The sequence below is a fragment of the Pipistrellus hanaki genome, assembly GCF_964339955.1.
Source record: "Pipistrellus hanaki genome assembly, chromosome: 7".
Classification (NCBI taxonomy): Eukaryota; Metazoa; Chordata; class Mammalia; order Chiroptera; family Vespertilionidae; genus Pipistrellus; species Pipistrellus hanaki.
Genome location: NC_140509.1, coordinates 79,055,402 through 79,079,053, shown reverse-complemented (window position 1 = coordinate 79,079,053; position 23,652 = coordinate 79,055,402). Strand labels below are relative to the sequence as shown.

The 23,652-nt window shown below is 41.1% G+C and overlaps 1 protein-coding gene across 2 annotated transcripts; it reads left to right on the top strand.

Annotated features, from left to right (window-relative positions):
• The first annotated feature begins 119 nt into the window (after positions 1–119).
• Positions 120–23,239, top strand: LOC311625637 (amine sulfotransferase-like). Of its 2 annotated transcripts, none has more exons than XM_084890168.1 (7): positions 120–1,933; positions 11,003–11,154; positions 13,254–13,462; positions 15,027–15,153; positions 15,886–15,980; positions 19,408–19,594; positions 22,705–23,239. In XM_084890168.1, the coding sequence occupies exons 2-7, from the start codon at positions 11,013–11,015 to the stop codon at positions 22,824–22,826; spliced, it is 882 nt and encodes a 293-aa protein (XP_084746294.1). In that variant the 5' UTR covers positions 120–1,933; positions 11,003–11,012; the 3' UTR covers positions 22,827–23,239. The 2 variants fall into 2 exon arrangements, with proteins under 2 accessions (XP_084746294.1, XP_084746293.1); XM_084890167.1 differs by lacking the exon at positions 120–1,933 and adding an exon at positions 7,693–7,797.
• The last annotated feature ends 413 nt before the right edge of the window (positions 23,240–23,652 follow it).

Sequence of the window (23,652 nt, the reverse complement as noted above, 5' to 3'; positions counted from 1 at the left end):
TTGTGGGAAGAAACTCACGTACAGTTAAACTTCATTTCTCAAACGTCTGTCATCTTGAACAATTGGGTTCTCAACTAAATTGTTCACAGAACTAATGTTGAATCACACCTTGGTTTTCCACCTGGCAACCTTTTCATGCTGATACCTCACCATGATAAAGTGCTCGGGCAACAAACAAAGGAGAGAAATAAACATTAGCTCAATTGTAAAACATAAAGAGTGCTAATGTTGCTAAGGGTGTGAAAGAAAATGATTTCGGGCAATTGAAGAAGTAGAAAAACTTGTTTTGGATATATGAAAAGCAGCATTTCGGAGGCAGTGACCAGCAAAGACATTGCATGCTGTTCTGAAAGACACCTCTGAGCCCAGTGCCAAAAGTGACTTAAGGCTGGTAGGGGCTGTTTTGATAAATTTAAGAAAAGTCTTTATAGATTAAACAGTACATTAGACATATATATATAAGAAAGGTTAAGACAGATTCATTTGGGGGTCTGGAATGGATTAATTCAATTTACATAATTTCTAATGGGAAACGATTCGGTTTTCAAACAAATCACTTCTCCCACAGCCCTCTGGAATGAATCAAGTTCGAGAACTGAGGTACCACTGTATTTTAAACCGTTTTGTGTTTGAAAAGAGATCTTCCTATACCTTCAGACTAGAATATAGACTGCTGCTATGCCTAGGTGTGGTTTTATATACAAGGAATTGGGATAACTCATTGACTTTTGAATTCTAAGAGTTGTCATTCATACACGTACATTTTTAGAAGACTGAAGTGAATAGAGTATTAAACTTTCTGAGTTCTAGCCTTTGGGTATGATAAATTTACGTCTTAAAACCAGAAGCACATATTATAGTCAGGAATAAAATGGACTAGTCCTGTTTGAATCAGAACCATCTGTGGGGTTCTTAAAGTGTGTACTTTTAGTCCCTTCTCAGTTTAAGTTAATAAACTCTGAGCCTCAATCTGAATCTTAAAACTGAACTCTCATGCCAGTGACTCTGGTTGTGAAGCACACTCCTGATTAAGAACCACTGTCCTGCAGTTAAATCTATATGTTGTGATGTTCCAATTAACCAGTCTGAAGGGTTCTGAATTCTGGGGGTTGTACACTGTTTACAAGAGACCACACTCCACATCCATGCACATGTGAGGCCTTCAGAATAATTTGAAATGATTGACTTGGGGATTCCAGGTAGAAGAGTCAGGCTTCATGCAAGGTAGCCATTCACTGCAGATTTGGAGGATTGAGTCTTCACCGCAATGAGAAATCACTTGTGCGATTGATTGCAAATGGCTGCCTCCATTCAAAAGTATATATACCACATACCCACAAACACAGCACTGTCAATTCCACGTTTATATTTGGAGTCAGCCCTTATGATTAAAACAAATCATTTAAGACAAAGGTATCACTGAGGAATTTAATACTTTTCACCAACTTGATCCCGACCGACACAAGGGAATGATTGATAGTCATGGTCAGCATTTCTATGCAGAGAGAAGTCCAAAAGTTTGTGTTATGTGAGGTTTTGCTTTTCCTAAGGAGATTCTTTTTGAAGCTGATCAGCAGTGTAAGAATCTAAAAGAGCAGTTCAATTAAAATTAAGAAAAGTGGAGGGCAATGAAGACTTGACTTTGAGGTGTGAAGAATGACTCCACTTCTCCCATGCCTGTGATTTTTTAAAGTTTTAAGCTGTATACGTTTTCTGCAGGTGTCAGAGTGGATTGCCAACTTTGTCATTTCAGAATGCCATTTTCAGAATTAGGCAGAACCCAACGATATGACAATGAAGACAAGCTCGTTAGTTCTAATGATACTTCTAAGTATTGCTATCCAGAGTAAATATCAACTTTACTGTTGGCTCTGTATTCTGCAAATTAACCAAAGACTCTGGTTCCCAAACTGGAGCATACCTCTTATCTAAGGTAAGTGCCTCATTTCCCTCAGCCTCGTCCCTGGTAGATCAAAAGGCATCAGGGTTCACTGGCCTCTATCCTCAACATCATTAGGTAGAAAGGCTGGAGGTGAAACATGTTGAACTATCATGTAAGGGTGTCTGCATAAATAAAAGTGCTCAGAGAATAGGCAAAATGAAGTCGTTATTGCTAACCCCATGCAGACAGGTAAACTAAAGCAATTAAGAACCTGAAAACACTGGAATGTGGGCTACTGCCACATGACCCAAGATGTTAAAAAGTAAGTTAGTGGTTTTGACCATAACAGTTCAGACATATCTAAATGGATATAATCATTAAGTTATCCTTCTAATGTGATGGTATCCTTAAGATTGATTCTTACAGAACTTAGTCTATTTTGAAGATATGCATCTGAATATTTTTCACCTATACTTTTAAGGTGGTTTTTTTTAAAAGAACATCCTTTTAATTGGATGTATCTTCTGACATCTAAATTTTGTTTTTAAAATATCAGATCCATCTCTATCTAAAGACCCCTGAAACATTAGAATCTGTTGCTTAAAAGCTGTGTGTTTTTAAAGATAAATATTAATTTGATATCTCTTTTCTCACTATTAACCTTACGGGATTCTATTTGAGATAGGAACTGCCTCTGTGCACATGTATTTTTATATGGGGGGGTTGAGGTTTCTGTTTCTGATATTGGTGCTCAATTGATGATGAACAGGCATATGTTGATCGTGCCCCAGGGAGCTTAAGCACATGGGGGGAAAGTGAAGATTTAATACTTATTATTTTAGTTCACTACTGAAATTTAAAATATTACTCAGTATGAAAATATAGCTGGTTCTAGTAAAAAAGAGTGAGAATTGGGATAATAGCCCTTCTAACTTTGGGAGCTTGAAAAACGAATGTGGAGGTTTTAATATGAAAATCCGTTTTAATAGGAAAATTAATAAACATGTTCAAAATTGATCAGTTACCAGCAAAGTTCTTCCCAGGGCTTTGTCTACAAAATTCGTACATCTTTCCTATTTCACTATATTCCACCTGTCTTACCCAAGTCATGTGGAAGAAATAATACGCTTTGGAGGTTACTGCCCTTATCAAAGAGGCCCTGGCAAGCTCACTGGCCCATCTGAGGTTATGTGAGTTATGTGAGGTTAACTAACCATGTGAGGTAACAGTGAGAAGACAGCCAAGGAAGCAGGTTCTCATCAGACATGAATCAACTGGTATCATAACCTTGGACCTCCCAGCCTTCGGAACTGTGAGAAATAGACGTCTGTTGTTTGTAAGCTTCCCAATCCAGGGTATTTTGTTATTGCAGCCTGAATAGACTAAGACAAATACTCTATGTTCTGCCATTATTTCATAAAGTCTAATTGGAGGAAAGAAGATTACTTAGCAATGCAGGCAGCAACTTCCTTCCACTGTAGTTGCACAAATGCTGCCCAGCATTTGCATCTATAGCAGCAAAACTGCTTCAATTAGAACAATTCTGATGGGCATCTCAGCTCCTGAGCTGGGTGTGGTTTTTGTCTGTTTGTTTGCTAACTGCTTTGCAGTCCAACTTTTCCCCTCTGCCCATTCATGCTTCCTTCACTCTGTCACAGCTGTTGTTCTTGAGTGTACTTTGCGTGTCTGCATACAAATCTCAGTCTGTTTCCTGAGAGAACCTAACTTAAAATATCTCACAAAATGGTTTAAACAGAATCAAACAAAATGACTTAAACAGAACAGCAATGGTGCAGAACGGCTGAGAGCAGAGTTTGGGGGTAGCTGACCATGCCCTTGGCTACTCATAGACTCCAGGTGTTGCTAGGGAAGTGGTTCTGGGAGGGGCTGGAAGTGTGTAGGAGCATTTTTGCTTGTCACAATATATCAGGGTGGGCAGAAGCCAGAGACACTAGGCATTTTCTAGTGTGAGGACACTTCATGAAAAACCTTTGAATCCCGCATACATTGCTAATGTTCCTCTGGACATTCGTGGCTGCCCAAACCCCATATAACTACATTAGAAAACAGTGTTGTGGAAAAACAGAGGTGTGGTGGGTATGATAAGGTTTAGAATTTTTTCTAGAATATAAAGAAATTCGATTAAGCTCCTGTAACAGGTGACGTGCTAAGAGAATCTGAGAAAAGACCTCGGGTCAGGATAAAGAGGCTCCTGAATAGGAAGAACTTGAGACTCTTGGGAAAGCAAGACCCATGTCACCAGCAGTAGCTGCCAGTTTCACGCAGCAGACCCCCGTGCTGGAGCCCAGGGGGAATGAGAGGCATCTCGGCGGAGCTGCAAAGCTCAAGAAAACAGAGCATTGGCCCGAGGAGAAGAGCCTCCCCTCACCAGCATGTGGACACTAAGCTTCCCTGTCATAAGCCCGTTCAGGAAGGAGAAATTAGACCTGTTGAGAGGGGAGAAACAGCCTTGACAGGAGGTTTCAATGGTCATTAAATGTACACGCCACTGTTTAACAGTGAAAGAGACATGTGATCTTTAATCTATAGGTTTAAATTATTTTTATAGTGAGAAGGAGGATTTGAGAATAAGATGAGATGAGTTATAGATAATAGAAAATAACCTTTCCCCCCACAAACTGCTGAGCAATAAGTGTCATCCTTTTACTGGATTGTAGGAGAATTAAGACTATAATTAAAACCTTGGCTTGAGTTTGAATCAGTGCTAGGAGGTGGATTCTAGGGAACAAATCCTTTAGGTCACATGTGTCAAACACAAGGCCCGCGGGCCAAATCCAGCCCGCCAGGCCTTGCAATGTGGCCCGCACCGCGCTGTCATCACTGCACTCCGCTGTCAGTTTATGACATTGTCAGTTTATGACTGTTCAGTAAACCATTCGGCCTGCGATTTAGGCTGGATTTTAGATTTTGGCCCCTTCTCTGATTGAGTTCGACACCCCTACTTTAGGTAATGGGTAAGCATAGAGAATACTTCATGAAAGACACCTGAGAATATGGAAATCATGTAGGTCCTGCAGTTACACTTTAAGAATATTGACTGATAGTTATAGAAAAAAGATAGCATTGTAGCCAGTATGATTTTTTTCTTTTTTTTCATTCCATATTTTTTATATGCAAAATTAAGCACATGCCCAAAGCTTGTGTTGTGGTTGTGAATGGGAGAGATGAGATTTATGTGAATTTGATTCTGAATTACCATATGATACAAATACATTTTTCCCATTTAACACATTAAGTGCCAAGCCTATTTGTCTCCCTTTCCGTTTCAGTCACTGGTGACTGACATGGCGCTTAACATATTAATAAGAATTTTTTGTTCATATGGAGTTAGTCCATTTTGCTAAAGATGGTGTATTTCTCAGATTGCTTTTTCTAATGAATCCTATATAATAAAAGGCCAGTATGCAAATCAACTAAACAGCAAAATTACCTGTTGCTATGATGCGCACAGACCAGCAGGAGGCAGATGCTCAATGCAGAAGCTGCATCCTGGTGGTCAGTGCGCTCCCACCCAGAAGCCAGGCGCACGGCTGCCAAGTGCAGCAGCGGTGGCAGTGGTGGGGGCCTCTCCCACATCCACCACAGCGCTAAGAACTCCTTATGGGATGTCCGGTTCTGCATAGCAGGATGCTGGCCTAAGCTGGCAGTCAGACATCCCCTGAGGGGTCTCAGATTGCTAGAGGGTGCAGACCTGGCTGAGGGAGGAACTCCCCCCTACTTAATCAGTTCATGAATGTTGTGCACAAGGCCTCTAGTAACCAAATATATTAAATTTCCATACCTCTTTTAATCATGAACCAAATTCAGTAAATTGTCTTTAAAATATACTCACGAGTGCCATCTAGTGGTTAAAGAATCTTGCATTTTTTTAGCTGCCACTACTGTTCTGCAGCTGAGCCCAGCTCCAGACAAAGAGGGCAAAAAACTAAAACTTCTTCAAATTTTGCCTCCCCTCTACAAACGCCTGCCTTTGTTTACTCTTGGTGTCAGCTAGTTGTGGGGTTTCTTGTTGTTGTTTTCGTGTTGATCCAGACTTTCTAGATGTTTCCAAAAATGCCAGGACTTCAGTGCCAGAGTTTGGATTTTGCTGTGGCAGGCAGCAGAATCTGGATATTCAGTTACAATTTCTGACGACTCTTCTGGGACTATGTGGACCTGGGTAAGGCCCGAGGGCCTGGGCTGAGGGTGCAGCGGCTCCTGGCAGGCTGACCCCATGACAGGGACTACAGGGATTTCCCAGCAGCAGTAGAGAGTTCTTTATCTCAGGGCTCTCCCTGCTCTTCCTCTCAAGGCATCAGGGGCCTGGAACACTTAGCTGGTGGAAGGAAACGGGTCTCTGTGGAGTCTGTGGACTCCAAGTCTGACTGGAAGTCAAACTGGGGTGCACAGGAGGGGTCTTCTATCACCGCTGTCTGGTCTTTTTGGCCATCTAGGACTCAGCAACGAGTCACCCGAGGTCACGTTTTGGCAGGGGAGCAGACTCTATGACTGTAAGCCCAGTTCCTCCAGGGGAGGGCATCAGCTGCTGTCTGAGAGCTCTGGTCTGTCTGGTTTAAGTGCTCTCTGAGAGCCCTCACCTGTCTGAAATGAAACTCTGGTTACACTTGTTCTTTGTTTTCTTCTCTTTGGGGGACTTGCTTTGATCATTGCTGTTTTGTAACTCATCTGCTTTGACCTTGTCTTTCTTTGCATTTTTTTTTTTTTTTTTTTTTTTTTTTTTTCTGTTTTGAAACAAGAGATTTGGTCTTGGTTCCATCAGAGAGCCCATTAGGTTGAATTTTAGCTAACTGGTCGATTCAAATCAATGACAAATCAGTATTGTTTTGTCAAAGGTCTGATAAATAGGCTAAGATCTCTTATGTGCAGGATTTCATGTTGTTACATAATATAAATTCTATTCTGAAATAATCTGCATTGATGGTTCAAAGAGTGGGGGAGAAGGTCTCACCCCGAACCCCCAACAGTAAAACGCAAAATCATTAAAACAAAGAATGAAATGGTGGTTTCTGAGGGGCTGGGAGGTGGAGAAAATGGGGAGATGTTGGTCAAAGGGTACAAACTTTCAGTTATACAATGAAAAGTTCTGATGATTTAATACACAGTTCTGTCAGCCCAGCCTGCACCCTCTCCAATCCGGGGCCCCTTGGGGGATGTCCGACTGCCAATTTAGACCTGTCTGATTGCCCCTAAATCCCCCCCCACCCCCCCACCCCCCGCTGGCCTGGTCGCCCCACCCAGCCTGCTGTTGGTCTTTACTATTACTGTGACAGCATCCCAGACAATTTGCATATTCCTCTATTATTAGAACAGATGCAAAAGAGATAGACTGCATCGTCTGTAATATGTACTAAAAGTGCAATATAACACAAAAGTAGAAGGCCATCATTTAGGAAGGACAACACTGGATGTTTTAGAAAATGAATTTAAATACACTGTGATTTTATAAAGTTCTTTGAACCTCCCATAGCCTTAGCCAGTTTTACATAGGTTGTTTGGAGTAGAACCCTGAGAAAGGAACGCCAGTCTTCTGAGATGGGTCTAAATGATTTGAGGAGCCATCCTTCATGCCCAAGGAAGATGTTGCTATAGCTTTCAAATACCTGTTGTTTTATAGTTTCCAATTTAAGTAAATATGATGACTGGTTACATGCAGGTCTCTTTTTTATCTCCACCAGCTTTGACTCTTGTGTTGTCTGGACTAATCACGTGTCTATTTCCTAATAAAGTATTACCTAATTTATTTATTCAAACTGAGCTATCTGTTGACTCCCTAGAGCACTAATCATTGGCCAAAATACACTTGTAGGGAGTATTTATTTCTCAGCAGCACATCTTTCCATCATCCATGCAGTTATCTCAGAGGTGGATTTTGCTTCTTCAGTTGACGTGCAACAGTGAGTAGTGAAAACGTAGACATAGAGCCTCTTTCAAGTCTTACCCTCTCTTCAGCATACAATGACTTTATTTCTTTCTCCTCAAATTTCTGTTTTTTTTCCTTTTGTTTTGGACTCAGGGTAAGAATAAGGAAAACACATGACATTTTTTTCTTTGTACAAGTACTTTCTCCCATATTCATTAAGGAGATACAAACAATACATGACTCGCCAGTCCCAAGATCCTATATGAAAATTCATCCCACACTCTACTCTTTCCTCCTGGTTTCTGTGACAAAACAGCTTGTTCTTTCATAAGACTGTGTAGAACATACTAAATGTAATAAGTAGTTGAAAGGAGTGATTTTAGAATGTTTTTGTGGACTGCCTGACACTCTCTCCTCTTTTCTCTGAATCGAGAATTCCTGTAATTGGTGCTTTTTGGTGTGTGTGTCCATGTTATACAGTATAAATTCTTCCTCACCACACTCCAGAGGTTGAGTTATCGAGGATTTTCCTGGAAATTTTCATAACAGCACAGTCAGAACAGCACTCCATCTATCTCTTGAAACCATTCTTTGTGATGTATCAGCCAGTCTCCTCTATCCTTCTCACCAGTTGAGGTTGCTTGGACTTCACCTTGAGTCAGGAAAGCTCTAGCAACTTAGTATGGCCTTAATAAGATCTTTTAATTAGAGACCAAATAACATCCCACAAAGCCTTCTCTGGAAGATGAGATAAACATTCATTGAAACAGTATTTTGGTCCCTCAAACCTCTCTCCTTTTTTTTTTTTTTTTTTTTAAGTGTGATTCCAAGGATTAAAATGCATATTTCTAGAAATTCTAATCCTATCACTCTGTTATAGGGTCTAGAATATGAACATTTACCAAAACCCAGGTAATTCTAATGTAAGTGATGTTTCTACTCTTACTCAGCAAAATTCTAACCTCTGACCTTTCTCTATCAGTCAGATGATTTAGATTGTTTGTAAAAGAATTAAATGTTGTTTTTTGCCATGAAATTTAAACAAAGCCATATTTGCAACTATAACAAATTCATTTGCAAGGTGTGCACACAATTTCTTTTAAAAGTACACAGCTAACATATGTGTTGGCTCTACACCTAGTGTTATTAGTACTTCTGGGATTTCCTCATCTATTTAACATTCAAGAGTAGATTTCTCACCCAGTTGGGTGGCTCAGTGAGCATCAACCTATAAACCAAGGATCAGTTTGATAGCTGGTCAGGGAACATGCCTGGGTAGTGGGCTCAGTTCCCAGAAGGGGGAGAGCAGAAGGCAACTGATCAATGATTCTCTTTCATTGATGTTTCTATCTCTCTTACTTCCTCTCCCTCTTTGAAATCAATATATATAATAGATTTAACAGGTGGATTTAATAGAGAAATGCCTAACTGGTTCAATTTTTGAACGTGTATTTCTTTAGACTGTGTGATTCCTATATATATTTTGACTTTCTTATTAAAATTTATTTAGGATTTCTGATAAAATTCAATTGGAAAATGTACTAAAAACCTTACAATATCTTACAACTATCTGAGGGTGTCATCTCCAAATTAAAACCAGTTGGTGTTACTCACACAGAGCAAATTCCACAATTTATTTGAAATGGTAGACAGATCACAAAGCCTCAGAAGCTTCTTTCAGGGGCAACAGATTATTTCTGTTCAAAAAAAGGACATTATTTTGGAGAATTTCCTATTTCTATAATAATAAAAATATGAAATACTAAGAAACTGTATTAGTGAAGTGATTGAAGGCATGGGCTCTATAGTCACACAGTCTGGCATCAAATCCTGCCAGATCTTCCAGGTGGGCAATCTTGCACCTCCTTTACCTTATTTCCTCAGTTCTATGTTTGGAATCATGATAATACCTTCCTCCTGGGGTTTTAGAAAAAGCTGTTTAACTTTTCAGTATCTTACTTCCCTGAAAATAAGACATCCTCCGAAAATAAGACCTAGCGTATGGAAAGATTAGACATCCTCTGAAAATAAGACCTAGCACAACTTTGGTAGAAAAAAATTAATATAAGACACTGTCTTCTTTTCGGGGAAACAGGGTAGTTTCCTCCTCTTTAAAATAGTGCTAAAACCTCTAGGAATGTTTGGTTGCTGTTAAGAGTAAATCTTTATATATGTACTAGAGGCCCAGTGCATGGATTTGTGCACTGGGAGGAGGTGTGCCTCAGCCTGGCCTGCACCCTCTTGCAGTCCGGCCCCCCTCAGGGGATGTCCGCCTGCTGGGGGGATTGGGCCTAATCAGGCAGGCAGACATCACTCTCGCAGTCGGGGGCTTTCATAGTCCAGGACCCCTCGGTCCTTACTGCCCACCTGCAGTGGAGGCAGGAGAGGCTCTTGCCACTGATGCTGTGCTTGCCCCTGTGAGCCCAGCTTCTTGCTGAACGGTGCTCCCCTTGTGAGAACTTACTGACTCCAGAGGAGAAGCTTCTGGATTGAGGGTCTAACCCCTGGTGGTTAGTGCACATCATAATGACTAGTCGTTCTGATGTTCAGTCGATTTGCATATTAGGGTTTTATTATATAGGACTATAGTCCCCATTCATGAAATTTGTGCACGGGGGTGTGTGTCCCTCAGCTCAACCTAAACCCTCTCCAACCTGGGACCCCTCGAGGGATGTCCTACTGCCCGTTTAGAACCGATCCTAGTAGGATCGGGCCTAAATGGGCAGTAGGACATCCCTCTCACAATCCAGGACTGCTGGCTCCCAACTGCTTGCCTTCCTGTCTTCCTGATTACCCCTAACTGCTTTTGCCTGCCAGTCTGATTGCCCCTAACTGCCCTCCCTTAAAGCCCTGGGTTTCCCAAATTGCCCTTCACTGCAGGACCTGTTGCCCCCAACTCCCCTCCTCTGCTGGCTTGGTCACCCCTAACTGACCCCTCTATAGGCTTGATAGTCCCCAACTGCCCTTCCTTGCAGGCCTGGTCCTTCCCAACTTCACTCCCCTGCTGGAAATCTTGTGGCAGCCATCTTGTGTCCACATGGAGGCAGCCATCTTGTGTGTTGGAGTGACAGTCAATTTGCATATTATTCTTTAATTAGATAGGATGCTCTTTAGTATGGCATGGGTTGAGACACATGACATTTAAAAGGTGCTTGGCATATATCAAACACCAGCAAGTGTTTTTAATTACTATGAAATACTAAGAAATTGAAAATAATTGTATTTCTTTTTACTTGTAGGTGAATAAGTATGGACAACAAAGACACATATTTGCTGAACTATAAAGGCTATAATTTTTTATCTACTTTAATTGATCCGGACTTCCTAGAAAATCTAGATGATTTTGAAATTAGAGATGATGATGTCTTCATAATTACATATCCAAAATCTGGTAAGTTTGAGGAGTGGACTCCCTGTTACCAGTTTTCACTCTGGTTTGGTAATACATGTGTACAAATGAGCCCTTTTCCAGACGTTAACAGTAGCCCATCCTACATTTAGAGCACCATTTAAGATTTTTAATAAAGTTAAATAAATCTCAAAATTTTCACATATAGGATCAACTAAAATGCATATATCATCATTTTTTAAAGCACCTATGAAGAAAACAAATACTGAGCCAAAACAGATACTAAGTCAATGCTGTTGTTCTTTCTCTGAGAATGGAAGAAAATATGTTTAAAAACAACAACAACAAAAAAAAAACACACAGCAGGATTTTGGTTAGCATCATCTCTCAGTCAGAACTGATTTTCATTATGCTTTTCCATTACACTAATTGCTTTTATTTCCCTATCATAATGAAATAATTTTGAATTAAAGCAAATTGTCCTCAAATCTTACAATTCCCTTAAAAGCTTATTTTTTATATGTGCTTCTTAGAACACAGGGTGATTGGTATTCTTGAATCAATGTTGTACTAAGTGGTTAATATTGCCCAAAAATACACTGGAATCAAAGTCAATACAAAAAAATCATTCCTGATTTTCATGAAAATGCTCCATTCCCTTCCTTTTACTATTGACTTTGAAATTCAGGACTCTGTTTACTTTCCCCAAATTAGTAACACAATGTCTTTTCCCTGGATTTTTCTACTCTGCAGAATGTGTTGGCACATTTGATATCAGGTCTTTTTAATTTTCCTCCCTTAGCTGTTGGTGTTCCTCATTTTGCTTAGTTTTAGGTTAAGCAGCCCGTAAGAATTTTTCCTTTGCCCTTAACCCAGCCTAAGTGTTTGGCAAGCACACACCAGCCCTTAGTCCAACCTGCCTGGGTCTTAGTCACCTTACAGGGGAGGTGAGTGACTCTCCAGGATTCACATAAATTTTATCAAACCTATTGTATCTATTAAATGTGCTCAAATGAGTAGCAATGATTGGAAGATTATTGACACCTCACATTCTTTTAGAACATTGATGACATATTCATGAACATAGGTGCAAAAATCCTAGACCAAATAAACATAAGCAAAACAAATCTAGCAATGTAAAAAAAAAAAAAAAAAAAAAAAAAAAAAAAAAAAAAAAAAAATCCTACTGTGACCAAGGTGGCTTTATTTCAAGATTGGTTTAAAAATATATTAATGCAGCCCTAACCGATTTTGCCCAGTGGATAGAGCATCGACCTGTGGACTGAAAGGTCGCAGGTTCAATTCTGGTCAAGGCCATGTACCTTAGTGGCGGGCACATCCCCATTGGGGAGTGTGCTGGAGGCAGGTGAATCAATGTTTCTTTCTCATCAATGTTTCTAACTCTCTATCTCTCTCCTTTCCTCTCTGTAAAAAATCAATAAAATATATTTAAAACATATATATCAATGCAGTTCACACACATTATTAAAGTACAGAAGAAAACCTGAATTATCATCTCAACAAGTGCAGAACAAGCATGTAATAAATTCAGTGTACATTCCTAAGGCAGACTATTAGCAAACTGGGGAGAAAGTGAACTTCTTTAACCTCATGAATAGAATCTTCCAAAAACTACCACAGACATCAAATGCAATGATGAAACTTTTAAAAACAAGTATGAGACAAGAATGCCTATCAGTACTTTCTCTTAGCACTGTATTGCGAGACCTATTATACAAGGTTAAAAAGAAAAGTTGAAAGGGGTGTTGAGCTCTTAAACTGTCTATATTTCCAAAAGGTAAAGCTTTAAGCAAGACTAAGGAAGGAGGAACAGAGAGAGCCACAGAAAATCACATGACAACGTACATGAATTACAGGGAAAAACTGAGCTGAAAGATTGAACTAATCATTTCTGTCACACTCTTTTTCAGTAAAAAGCGAACTTAGAACACCTCATTTTATCTTTAGTAGTTTTAATGGAAAATACATAGAAAATAAGTTGGGCCCATTTCCTTGGCATATTTAGAGTGTTTAAAAAGAAAGAAAAAGCTCCAAATAGTTTTGCAATGGATGGCATAATTATTGACATTGTTAATAAAAAATTAATTCAGTGTTGAAAATGAAATTATTTGTTTTTACAGGAACCATCTGGACTCAGCAGATACTAAGCTTGATTTATTTTGAGGGACATCGTAATAGAACTGAAAATTTGTCAACACTAGATAGAGTCCCCTTCTTGGAATACAATATACGCAAAACAGACTTTCTCAAGAGACCATCTCCTCGCCTATTCTGTTCCCACCTCCCGTATTATTTAGTACCCAAAGGTCTCAAGCGCAAAAAAGCTAAAGTAAGTCATCTAAAGAGCTTGTGGACCTTTGGCACAAACTAAAATACTGTCTTCAAGTATTTTCCTCTCGGCCCACTCTTCCATAGTCTTTCAAATGTGATAATTATAATATTTTATACTGTTTGACACCTTAAATATATATGGAATTATAAGTATACACATAAATTGGGTCATCCCACACATTGCTTGTAGTGTGATCATATAGTATATAACAACATTTCTTGGATGACAGCACATGAAATTCTATTCCTTTTTTAATGGTTTAGTAGGATTTTTGTATGGCTCTACAATGTTTAGTGTATTGATAAACAGTTTAGTTGCAGCAAATGTGTATATTACATCGCAATACACATCCTTTTTTCTTCTTTTTAATCCTCACCTGAGGATATTTTCCATTGATTTCTAGGGAGAGTGGAAGAGAGAGGGAAGACAAAGAGAGATGCCGATGTGAGAGAAACACATGGATTGGTTGCCTCCTGCATGAGCCTGCACTAGAGTCCAGGCCCGGAGGAGCCTTCAACATAGGTACCTCCCCTTGACTAGAATCAAACCTGGGTTCCTTTGGTCCACATTCCCATGCTTTATCCACTGAACTAAACAAACTAGGGCCAAACATTTTAGTTTTTAATATAAATTATAAGATGATATCTCAAGCTAATCTGAGTTTGCATTTTCCTAATCAGTAATGAGATTAAGCACTTTTTGATATGTTTATTGGCCATAGTTATTTCTTATTCTGTGACATTATGATTTTTGACCAATTTTTAAATTTCATTATCTTTTTCTTAATGATTTGTTTTATACATATTCTGGATTCTATTAAATTATTGGTTATATGTGTTGCTTTTCTCATACTTTGTTGCTTTTTGTAACCTCATACTATATATTTTGATTTATAGCATTCATTAAAACGTAATATAATTTAATTAATCAATTTTTATTTTAACCAAAATTTTTTTCTGTTTAGGAAATATTTTTTTCTCTGAGATCAGAAATATATTTTTTTATTTTTAAAATGTCAAATAATGCTTTCATATTTATATAATTAACCTATTTGTAAATGATTTTTTTTTTGGTCTGCTATGAGCTATGAAGTAGAATTTCAGTTTTATACTATCGATATATGGACAATTTTTTGTTTCAATATCACCTGTTAAGTAGTTTTTCCTTTTAGAAATGCTCTCCAGTGTTCTCTGGTTTTTGTTTTTGTTTTATCAAATGTCACTTAGCGCTTACAGAGCGTACATTGAAACAGTTTCTATGCAAGGTAATTTGTAGTATTAACCAACTTTACAAATAAATAATATTCTTTTGGATGTTAATCCCATATGCTTGCACATGTGAAATGTCTTATGAATAAAGTTGATTACTTCAACAGTCTTTATAATAGCAAAAAAATGGCTATAACCTAAATTTCCATGACAAGTAGACTGGATGAAAGAAATTATTATGTATTTATATAGTGGAATATGTTGGTGTGAAAAAGGAGCAACAAAAATAACAACGACCTGTAAGGACAAACAACAATTGTTAAAATTATTTTATTTTACTATCCCCCCTGCAGATTGTTTATGTCTACAGAAACCCAAAAGATGTTATGACTTCATACTTTCATTTCTCAAATGTGGTGGTCACACTTGAAGCTGAGAATGACATGGAATATTTGATGAAAAGGTTTCTAGATGGGAATGGTAACTATGAATTTATGCACTCAACTTGTTCATAAGGTCATGATGCCATCTAGCCAAATTCTCAAACTTGGGGAACATATTTGAAGGAAATAAAGAAGAGGAATGATAGAAGCTGGATGCACACAAGTGGCTACTACTCTGTTAACTTAATTTACCACCCAATGGCTTTTCCATTCTCACCAGCACCACTTTGGGAACTGTTATGGTTGCAAAGGCATATTGTTTAAGAAAGAGTTTGACCAGATCATAAAAGAACCACAATGGTTACCAGTTCAAAGTGGATGCAGTGTTTGTGTTCTGTCGTGGACCTGTGGGTGGCCTTATATGGCAGCGGCGGAATATTCATTTCAACACTGAGGAGGATAGATTGATGTCAGAGGCTTGTGGGATGTGGAATTGGGGCTCGCACTTATTTAGATAATAAAAGGAGAAATAAGGACAGCTTTTCAGGTGGGAGAAGGAAGAAAGTAAGGAGCTCACCCTAAACCTCCACAATCAGTTGTTTGGCTTCGTATTTTCCTCACGGCTGCTTGTCCTCCAGACACAGGACAGGCGGCTTTCCCTGAAATCAGGTGATCGTTTCCCAGAGCACCATCTTACCAGGGCACACAGATGTCTAGTGCTGGGGGCTCTCCTCTCCTTCCGGAGGATGCCAGAACAGAAAAGAAAGACTCTATGTGCTGTGTGGTAAGTGCAGCATCTTTCCCGTGTTACTGACTGATTTCCCCACAGTGTTAGGAAGCCGTTGGTTTGATCACGTCAGAGGCTGGTATGAGCACAGACATGACTTCAGCATTCTGTTCATGATGTATGAGGAAATGAAAAAGGTAAGAGGCAAAGGTTATTTATTTATTTTTTTAAATCAATCTTTATTGTTCATATTATTACAAAGGTTCCTCATTTCTTCCCCCCTCCACCAGGTTCCCACCCCACCCTCTGCCCCCTCCCCATCCCCCATTGTCCTCATCCATAGGTGCAGTTTATGTTCAGTCTCTTCCTCCCTCCCTTTCCCCGATAGTAAATCCCTTTTCAGATAGTAAATCAGTTACTTAGCATTTTCTCATATCAATAATACCTCCACATGCCCAATGATACACTTCACACAAAAGACATTTCTAAATAGGTCAACCAGCCTCATCCAGGCCCCACCCAAGGCACTCACAAATCAACACCACAGCCCTATACTAACTCAACACATCCAGATCTAAGCCTTCATCACTTGATTCAGCTGACCCTCAAGTTCCCACAAAAGTTTCCAGCCATGTCTCAGAGGCAGCCGTGGGGCAGGGGCAGGCGAGGAGCGAGCTGTTCCGGGCCTGGCTGCTCCGGGCCTGGCCTCTGATGCTCTGGTTCATTCCACAACCAGCTGCTCCGGGTCTGGTCACTGCCGCTTCCGACCTAGTTGCTCTGGACTTGGCTGCTGCTGCTCTGGGCCTGACCGCACCCGACCCGGCGGCTCTGGGCCTGACTGCTCCGGGCCCGGCCACTCTGAGCCTGGTTGCTCCCAGCCAGGGAGCCGCTGCTCCGGGCCTGGCCGCTCCCAGCCTGTCAGCTGCTGCTTTGGGCCTGGCCACTCCAGACCCGGCTGCTCCGGGCCTTGCTGCTCCCAGCCTGGCAGCCGCTGCTCTGGGCCTGGACACACCCGACCCGGCTGCTCCAGGCCTGGCCACTCCCGGCCTGGCCGCTCCCAGCCTGGCAGCTGCTGCTCCGGGCCTGGCCGCACCAGACCCGGCTGCTCCGGGCCTAGCCGCTCCCAGCCTGGCAACCGCTGCTTTGGGCCTGGCCACACCAGACCCGGTTGCTCCGGGCCTGGCCGCTCCCAGCCTGGCAGCTGCTGCTCCGGGCCTGGCCGCACCAGACCCGGCTGCTCCGGGCCTGGCCGCTCCCAGCCTGGCAGCCGCTGCTCTAGGCCTGGCCGCTCCCAGCCTGGCAGCCGCTGCTCTGGGCCTGGCCGCTCCCAGCCTGGCAGCTGCTGCTCTAGGCCTGGCCGCTCCCAGCCTGGCAGCCGCTGCTCTGGGCCTGGCCGCACCAGACCCGGCTGCTCCGGGCCTGGCCACACCCGACCCGGCTGCTCTGGGTCTGGGTGTTCCTGGACTGGCCACCCTGGGCTTGGCTGCATCCGCCTCAGGCCTGGCTGCCACTGCCCCAGGTCTGGCTGCTCCAGTGTTGGCTGTTGTTGCTCTGGTTCTGGCTGCTGCTGCTCTGGGGCCTGGCCGTTGCTGCTCCGTGCCCGGTTGCCACTGCCTTATGCCTGGGCACTCTAGGCCTGGCCGCCGCTGTTCCAACATTCTGTCCTTTTTTTTTCTTTTTTTTAAAAAACGCATATATGTTGCAATGTTGGCTGGTGAGTTGAGTTCTGACTTAGTCTTTGATTTTTCAAGATCTTCTTTGTATTCTTTCTTAAGTAATTTTACTATCTTTTGCTCTCACTTGATTTCTTCACATTGAGAACTTCTTTGGTTTCTTCCTCCTTGTCCTGGGAGCTCAGCAGGTTGGCCTGTGGCACCCCTTTGTTCTCCGCGGGCTCCCGCGATGCTCCAGCCTGTTGCCGGGGTCAGCGCCACCCAGGAAGCAGCCCACGGCCTTGGCTCCGTTGCCCGCGCTCAGAGGTCGAAGGCTCCGGCAGGGGCTCCTGCTCCCTGTGGCATTCCTCCAGTCTGGAGCTTTTTTTTTCTCTTTCCTGCTAGGGGAGTCTAGGATCAGAGTCAACAGTCTGTCCTCTGACTCTGGGGGCTCTGCTTTTCGCCACTCCCCTTGGATTCCGCCTCACAGCCCCGTCTCCCCCTGCTCGAGGCTGGGTCCCCAGGGTCTGGTCCAGGACTGGGGTTCAGAGCAGTAGAAACTGGGGCCCAACACAGCCGGGGCTCCCGTTTCCTTCCCTCCAGGGCAATCCCGCATCAGAGTCAACATTCCTTCCCTTGCAAGCAATGTGCGAGACTCCAGGGGCTCGGCCTTTCTCCGCTCTCCCAGGACTCCACCTCACAGCCCCGTCTCCCTCTACTTGAGCCTGGGTCCCCAGGGATTGGCCCAGAACTGGGGTTCAGAGCAGTCCGGACTGAGGCTCAGCGCTGCCGGAGGCCCTGTTCCTTCCGGCTAGGGTAATCCAGCATCAGAGTCAACATTCAGTCCTCTGCGCGCATTGTGTGCGCGACTCCTGTTCCTTCCGGCTAGGGTAATCCAGCATCAGAGTCAACATTCAGTCCTCTGCGCGCATTGTGTGCTTTTCGCTGGTCGCCTGGGATTCTGCCTCACAGCCGCATCTCCCCCTGCCGGAGCCTGAGTCCCCAGGGTCTGGCCCATAACTGGGGCTCAGCGCTGCCGGTTCGGGGGTTCAGCCCAGGCTGGGGGTTTCATTTCCTTCCTGCTAGGGAATGCCGGACAGCACCCAGCCCTCTCCTCCTCTCCCGCTGCGACCTCTCCGCGCCTGTGCGTGCGAGCGCGCAGCATGTCTCCGTACCTTAGGCTTTTTTTCAGCTCCTCTGGTTTTCCGTCTGGTTTTCTCTTTCCTTCTTGTTGTAAAATTTTCAGTCAGTCGACTACCTGTAGCTCTGGGCGATGTCCACTCTACATTTTAGTTGTATTCCATTGAAATTGTTGTGTGCTGCTGCGGTTAGGTGTCTACCCGAGCAGCCATCTTGGATTCTCTTGCAAAGGTTATTTTTAACATTTATTTGAGCGCCTTTTTTATTTTGGTTTCAATGAACCACATTTTTCTCATTTTCTTGGGACCTACCTATTCCTCATGCTTTTTCAGGGATTTCTAACTGCCTGCCCTCCCTTAATTATTGGCTTCCTCAGGGCTCTCTTCTCAATGTACACAACCATCTCCTGGGGTTCCTTTCCATGCCCCCAACTGTGTCAATAAGGGCAAACTCACAAGACTAGTGATTGCAAAAAGAGCAAAGGCACTTTGAAATGCTGGGACCAGCCCTGGCCGGTGTGACTAGTTGGTTAGGTGTCTTCCTGTGCACTGAAGGGTTGCTGGTTCTATTCCCAGGAGGGCCTGGGTTGCAGTCTTGATCCCTGGTAGGAGGCACGATAGAAACCTCTAACAAAGCTGACAACCAGAGCACTCATTTTCATAGAAGGAATAGGAAAGATATATTAATACGAAAAATAATATATCTCTCTCAAAATTTAGACTTACAGAAAGTCCAATCATCTTCAGTTTTCCAAAACCTGATCAAGATGTTGGGATGTAACTCATGCATTCTTTGTGAGCTGAAAAGTTTCTCATACCCCCAATTCTTTCAGGATCTCAGAAGTTCTGTGCTTAAAATCAGCCGTTTTCTTGAGAAGGAACTGAGTGAAGCAGATGTGGAAGCTATTGTGAAACAGGCTACATTTCAGAACATGAAGTCTGATCCAAAAGCAAATTACGATGAGATTCTAAAACATGAAGTTGGGAAAAGAACCGATGACGGACATTTTCTGCGCAAAGGTGATGCTCAAGGGGTTTTAGAAGCAAAAGTGTTGAGAGTTCCGTGATTGGCTGGTCCCTACACTAATTACGGGGTGTTTACCGATCTTTCTAAGTCCTGCCATTGGGACCTGAGAGAATCGAAGATCTTAACTGCAAATGGCCCTGAAAAGGATCCCAGGACACTAACAATTTTGTAGTACATAGTCTAACACTTGAACCTAATTAATCAATATTACATTCCTTCCTTTTAGCCTACATGTCCCTACTCTTAAAAATTTGGTTAGCAACTGTCAAAAACCAGTTTGGCTCAGTGGATAGAGCTTCAGCCTGTGGACTGAAAGGTCCCAGATTTGATTTCGATCAAGGGCATGTGCCTTGGTTGGAGGCACATCCCCAGTAGGAGGGGTGCATGAGGCAGCTGATTGATGTTTCCCTCTCATTGATGTTTCTAGCTCTCTATCCCTCTTCCTTCCTCTGTAAAAAAATCAATAAGAAGTATTTTTTTTTAAATGGCTAGATATTATAAAATAAATAAAATTGGTTAGCAAGTCTTATCTGAAGATGATGTATAAATGTGACCAAGACAGCTCCAATTATTGGTTTCCTTTATTTCTACTAGAACATTCTAGAAGTAAACCCAACAGGTATTTTGTTGTGGGTATGGGAATTTGAGTTAATAGTTATTTCCTCATGTATCAGATTTCTTCAGTGTTAAAAGTAGGTTAATACTTCATGAAACCAATATGCTATGAATTCAAGTACTTAATAACAACATGAAATTAATTTTTATTGTGCTTTTATAACATGCCAGGAATTAAGAATGAATGTTTCCCCCCCCCCGATACTTCTTAATTTCAATTAAAATTTTTTTGATCTTTTAATATACATTTTTCTAGAACATAATTTGTACTTCTTTTATTCATATTTTATTCACTAATTTACCCACAACTTAGCATTTTGATTATTCTAAATTAATGAAGATCTTGAAATTGCTCTTGATATTGCTATTTTTTAAAAAGTGTTTCTTTTGTCCCATTTACTATCAGCTTTTAAGTCTCATTGCTTGATTATATCAAATACAAAGTAATTCTCATACACATAAATAGCTTGCTAACAGATCCAAATGCCAATGATAATCTTACCTAAAAATAGAGAAACATGTAAATAGACTACCTTTGCTACACCCACAGCCAATCAGAGTGAGCATGCAAATTAACCAAATAAAGATGGCAGTTAATTTGCATAATCCCAGCCTGCCATCAGGCAGAGGCTTTAGGCTTGGGGAGGTGTTGGAGGGGAATCCCTTCCCAAGCCTACAGCCTGGGGTGGAGGTTTTAGGTTTGGGAAGGGGCTGAGCTTGGGATCAAAGGGAAGGGAAAAATCTCAATGGAAACACATCCTCAGGTGAGGATAAAAAGAAAAATGAATAAACAAATGTCATAGCCTATGAAAGACACATCTTGAAAATACTTAAAGAAAGTTGTCATTTTTTTATGGTGAAGGGACTAGACTCTATGTTGATGAAAATACCTTGGCGGCTGCGGTGACTGGCAGTGGCTGCAGCAGCAGGGTAATGGAGCTGGCACCTTCCCCTGATCAGCCTGGTAACCTCCGGCAAAGGGAGGCCAGACTGCGGCTTAGGTCTGCTCCCAATGGGAAGCAGGCTTAAGCCATCTGTAGGATATCCCCTGAGGGCTCCCAGTATGTGAGAGGGGGCAGGCTGGGCTGACGGACCCCTACCTCAGTGCACAGATTTCCTGCACCAGGCACCTAATGTTTAAAAAAGAAAATCTGATAGTGGAAGATGCCCAATAATCTTCATTAAAAAATTGGCTTAATGACAGTTTCTAACCTCCTTCAAGTAAAACTGAAGCAATGAGAGCTCTGAACACCCTCTGTGACCTTGATTTCATTACTTGAAAATCTTTGGGTTTCAATTTTTTTTTTAAGTTTTAAAGTATGTTTTTATTGATTTCACAGAGGAGGAGAGATGGACGGAGAGATAGAAACATCAATGATGAGAGAGAATCATTGGTTGGTTGCCTCCTGCACACCACACACTGGGGAGTCAGATTGTGACCTGACCAGGAATCAAACTGTGACCTGCTGGTTCGTAGGTCAACACTCAACCACTGAGCCCTGCTGGCTGGTCTTTCTTTTCAATTTTATTTATTTTATCTTTAGCTTTTTATTTATTTATTTTTACTTTTTAAATTATAGTTGAGATTCAAGATTATTTTATATTTGTGTCAGCTATGCAGCATTGCGGTTAGACATTTATATAGTTTATGAAGTGATTCCCCCAATAATTAGAGTACCCACTTAGCACAATCCATAGTTATTACAATATTATTGACCATATTCCCTATATTGTATTTTATATCCCATGACTATTTTGTAATTACCAGGCTATACTTCTTAATCCCTTCAGTATTTTCAATTTTAAAAATGAAGAAATGCTGATATTGTGGAGTTGTGTTAAGAATTATATTAGATGATACAAATAGTTTGTCAAGTCTGGTGCCCGGCATTTATTTTCTTTTTATTTTATCCTTTTCCCAACCCCATTTATCTCTCCTATCCCATCTTCCACCTCTAGCCATCTCTCTCCCTCACACAATAACCACACTGTTGTCCATGTCTATGAGTTCTTTCTGTTTTTTCCCCTCCATCTCTGCACCCCACACTCCAAATAGTTACCCCATACCTGAGTTGTCTGATTGCTCTCTAGGAATCTATTTTGCTTGTTAGTTCAGTTTGTTCATTAAATTCCACATATGAGTGAAATGATATGGTACTTGTATTTCTTTGGTGCCTGGTTTTCAGTAAAATATATTAAGAATCTCTAGTCTAGTCATCTACTCTTTACTCTTGTTATACCATCGCAATAAAGGCTATAATTGAATGGTAGTGGTTGGTGAAAGCATACTAGCTGAGGAGAGTGAACTTTATAAGTGTTTTTAAGTTTGTTTCTTAGTTCATTTCTGTGTAAGGAAACATGAAGTATCAAGCCCATGGAGAACTAACAGGTACTTAGTGTGGCTGGCAGAGGAGATTGAAGTGGGTGGGAAGAAACTCCTGCCCGGATAGTGCCACTTACCCAGGTGCCATCGTGTGCTCATTTCTAGGTACCGTTGGAGACTGGAAACATCACTTCACAGTGGAGCAAAATGAGAGATTTGACAAAATATTCCAAAGGAACATGAAAGATTTGCCTTTGAAGATCATCTGGGATTTAAATGAGGAGTAAAATCAGTGTAAAAGAATTCCAAAAAAAATCTACTAACTAGAGAGGCTATTTTAATATACACATTTATTTGTGCTTCTTATACAAATGTTAAATATAAAACTTTAGTAATGAAAAATGAGTAAACTGTGCTTAGATTGGTGGCCAGGAGTTTGATAAACACTTTGAAATTTCAAAAATTAAAATGATTTAGGAGATAGTCTCCATTGATATCCTGTATTATAAATTGAAAAACAGGAAGCACTTAATAGGAATTATCAATGTTCTGAGTTTTCTGTACTGTGTATTTTTTCTTTATCTACAATTAAATTTAGTATCAATGAAACATTAAAATGTATTTTATTATTATAATAAAATATTAATTCTTTGATTTATAATAATTGTGAATGTTGAAATAAAGCACTCTTATGAAAGCACATGGATCTATCTAATACTTTACCAGATCACTAAAATTTATTTTTATATATTGATTTTGAGAGTATAAGGGACTGTCTAAAAATAAGAGTTGACTCAAAGAAGAAGGAATCGTCTACAAATAGCAGAGAATTTTAAACAGTAATTTTACAAAATAGAGACCCACATGATTTATATATTCTCAGGTGAATTTCATAGAGTATTCTCTATGCTTATCTATAAACTAAAGGATTTGTTTCCTAGAAGCCACCTCCTAGCACTGATTCAAACTCAAGCCAAGGTTTAAACTATACTGTCTTAATTCTCCTACTATCCAGTAAAAGGATGATATTAATGCTCAGCAGTTTGTGGGTGAAAAGATTATTTTCTATTATCTGTAACCAATCTCATCTAATTCTCAAATCCTCCTTCTCAC

What these genes read in the sequence shown, in the direction of transcription:
- LOC311625637 (XM_084890168.1), top strand. Translation starts at nt 11,013, where the DNA reads ATGGACAACAAAGACACATATTTGCTGAACTATAAAGGCTATAATTTT. An exon ending in AATTACATATCCAAAATCTG is followed by an intron (nt 11,155 to 13,253) that starts GTAAGTTTGAGG and finishes TTGTTTTTACAG; the next exon opens with GAACCATCTGGACTCAGCAG. An exon ending in AAGGTTTCTAGATGGGAATG is followed by an intron (nt 15,154 to 15,885) that starts GTAACTATGAAT and finishes ATTTCCCCACAG; the next exon opens with TGTTAGGAAGCCGTTGGTTT.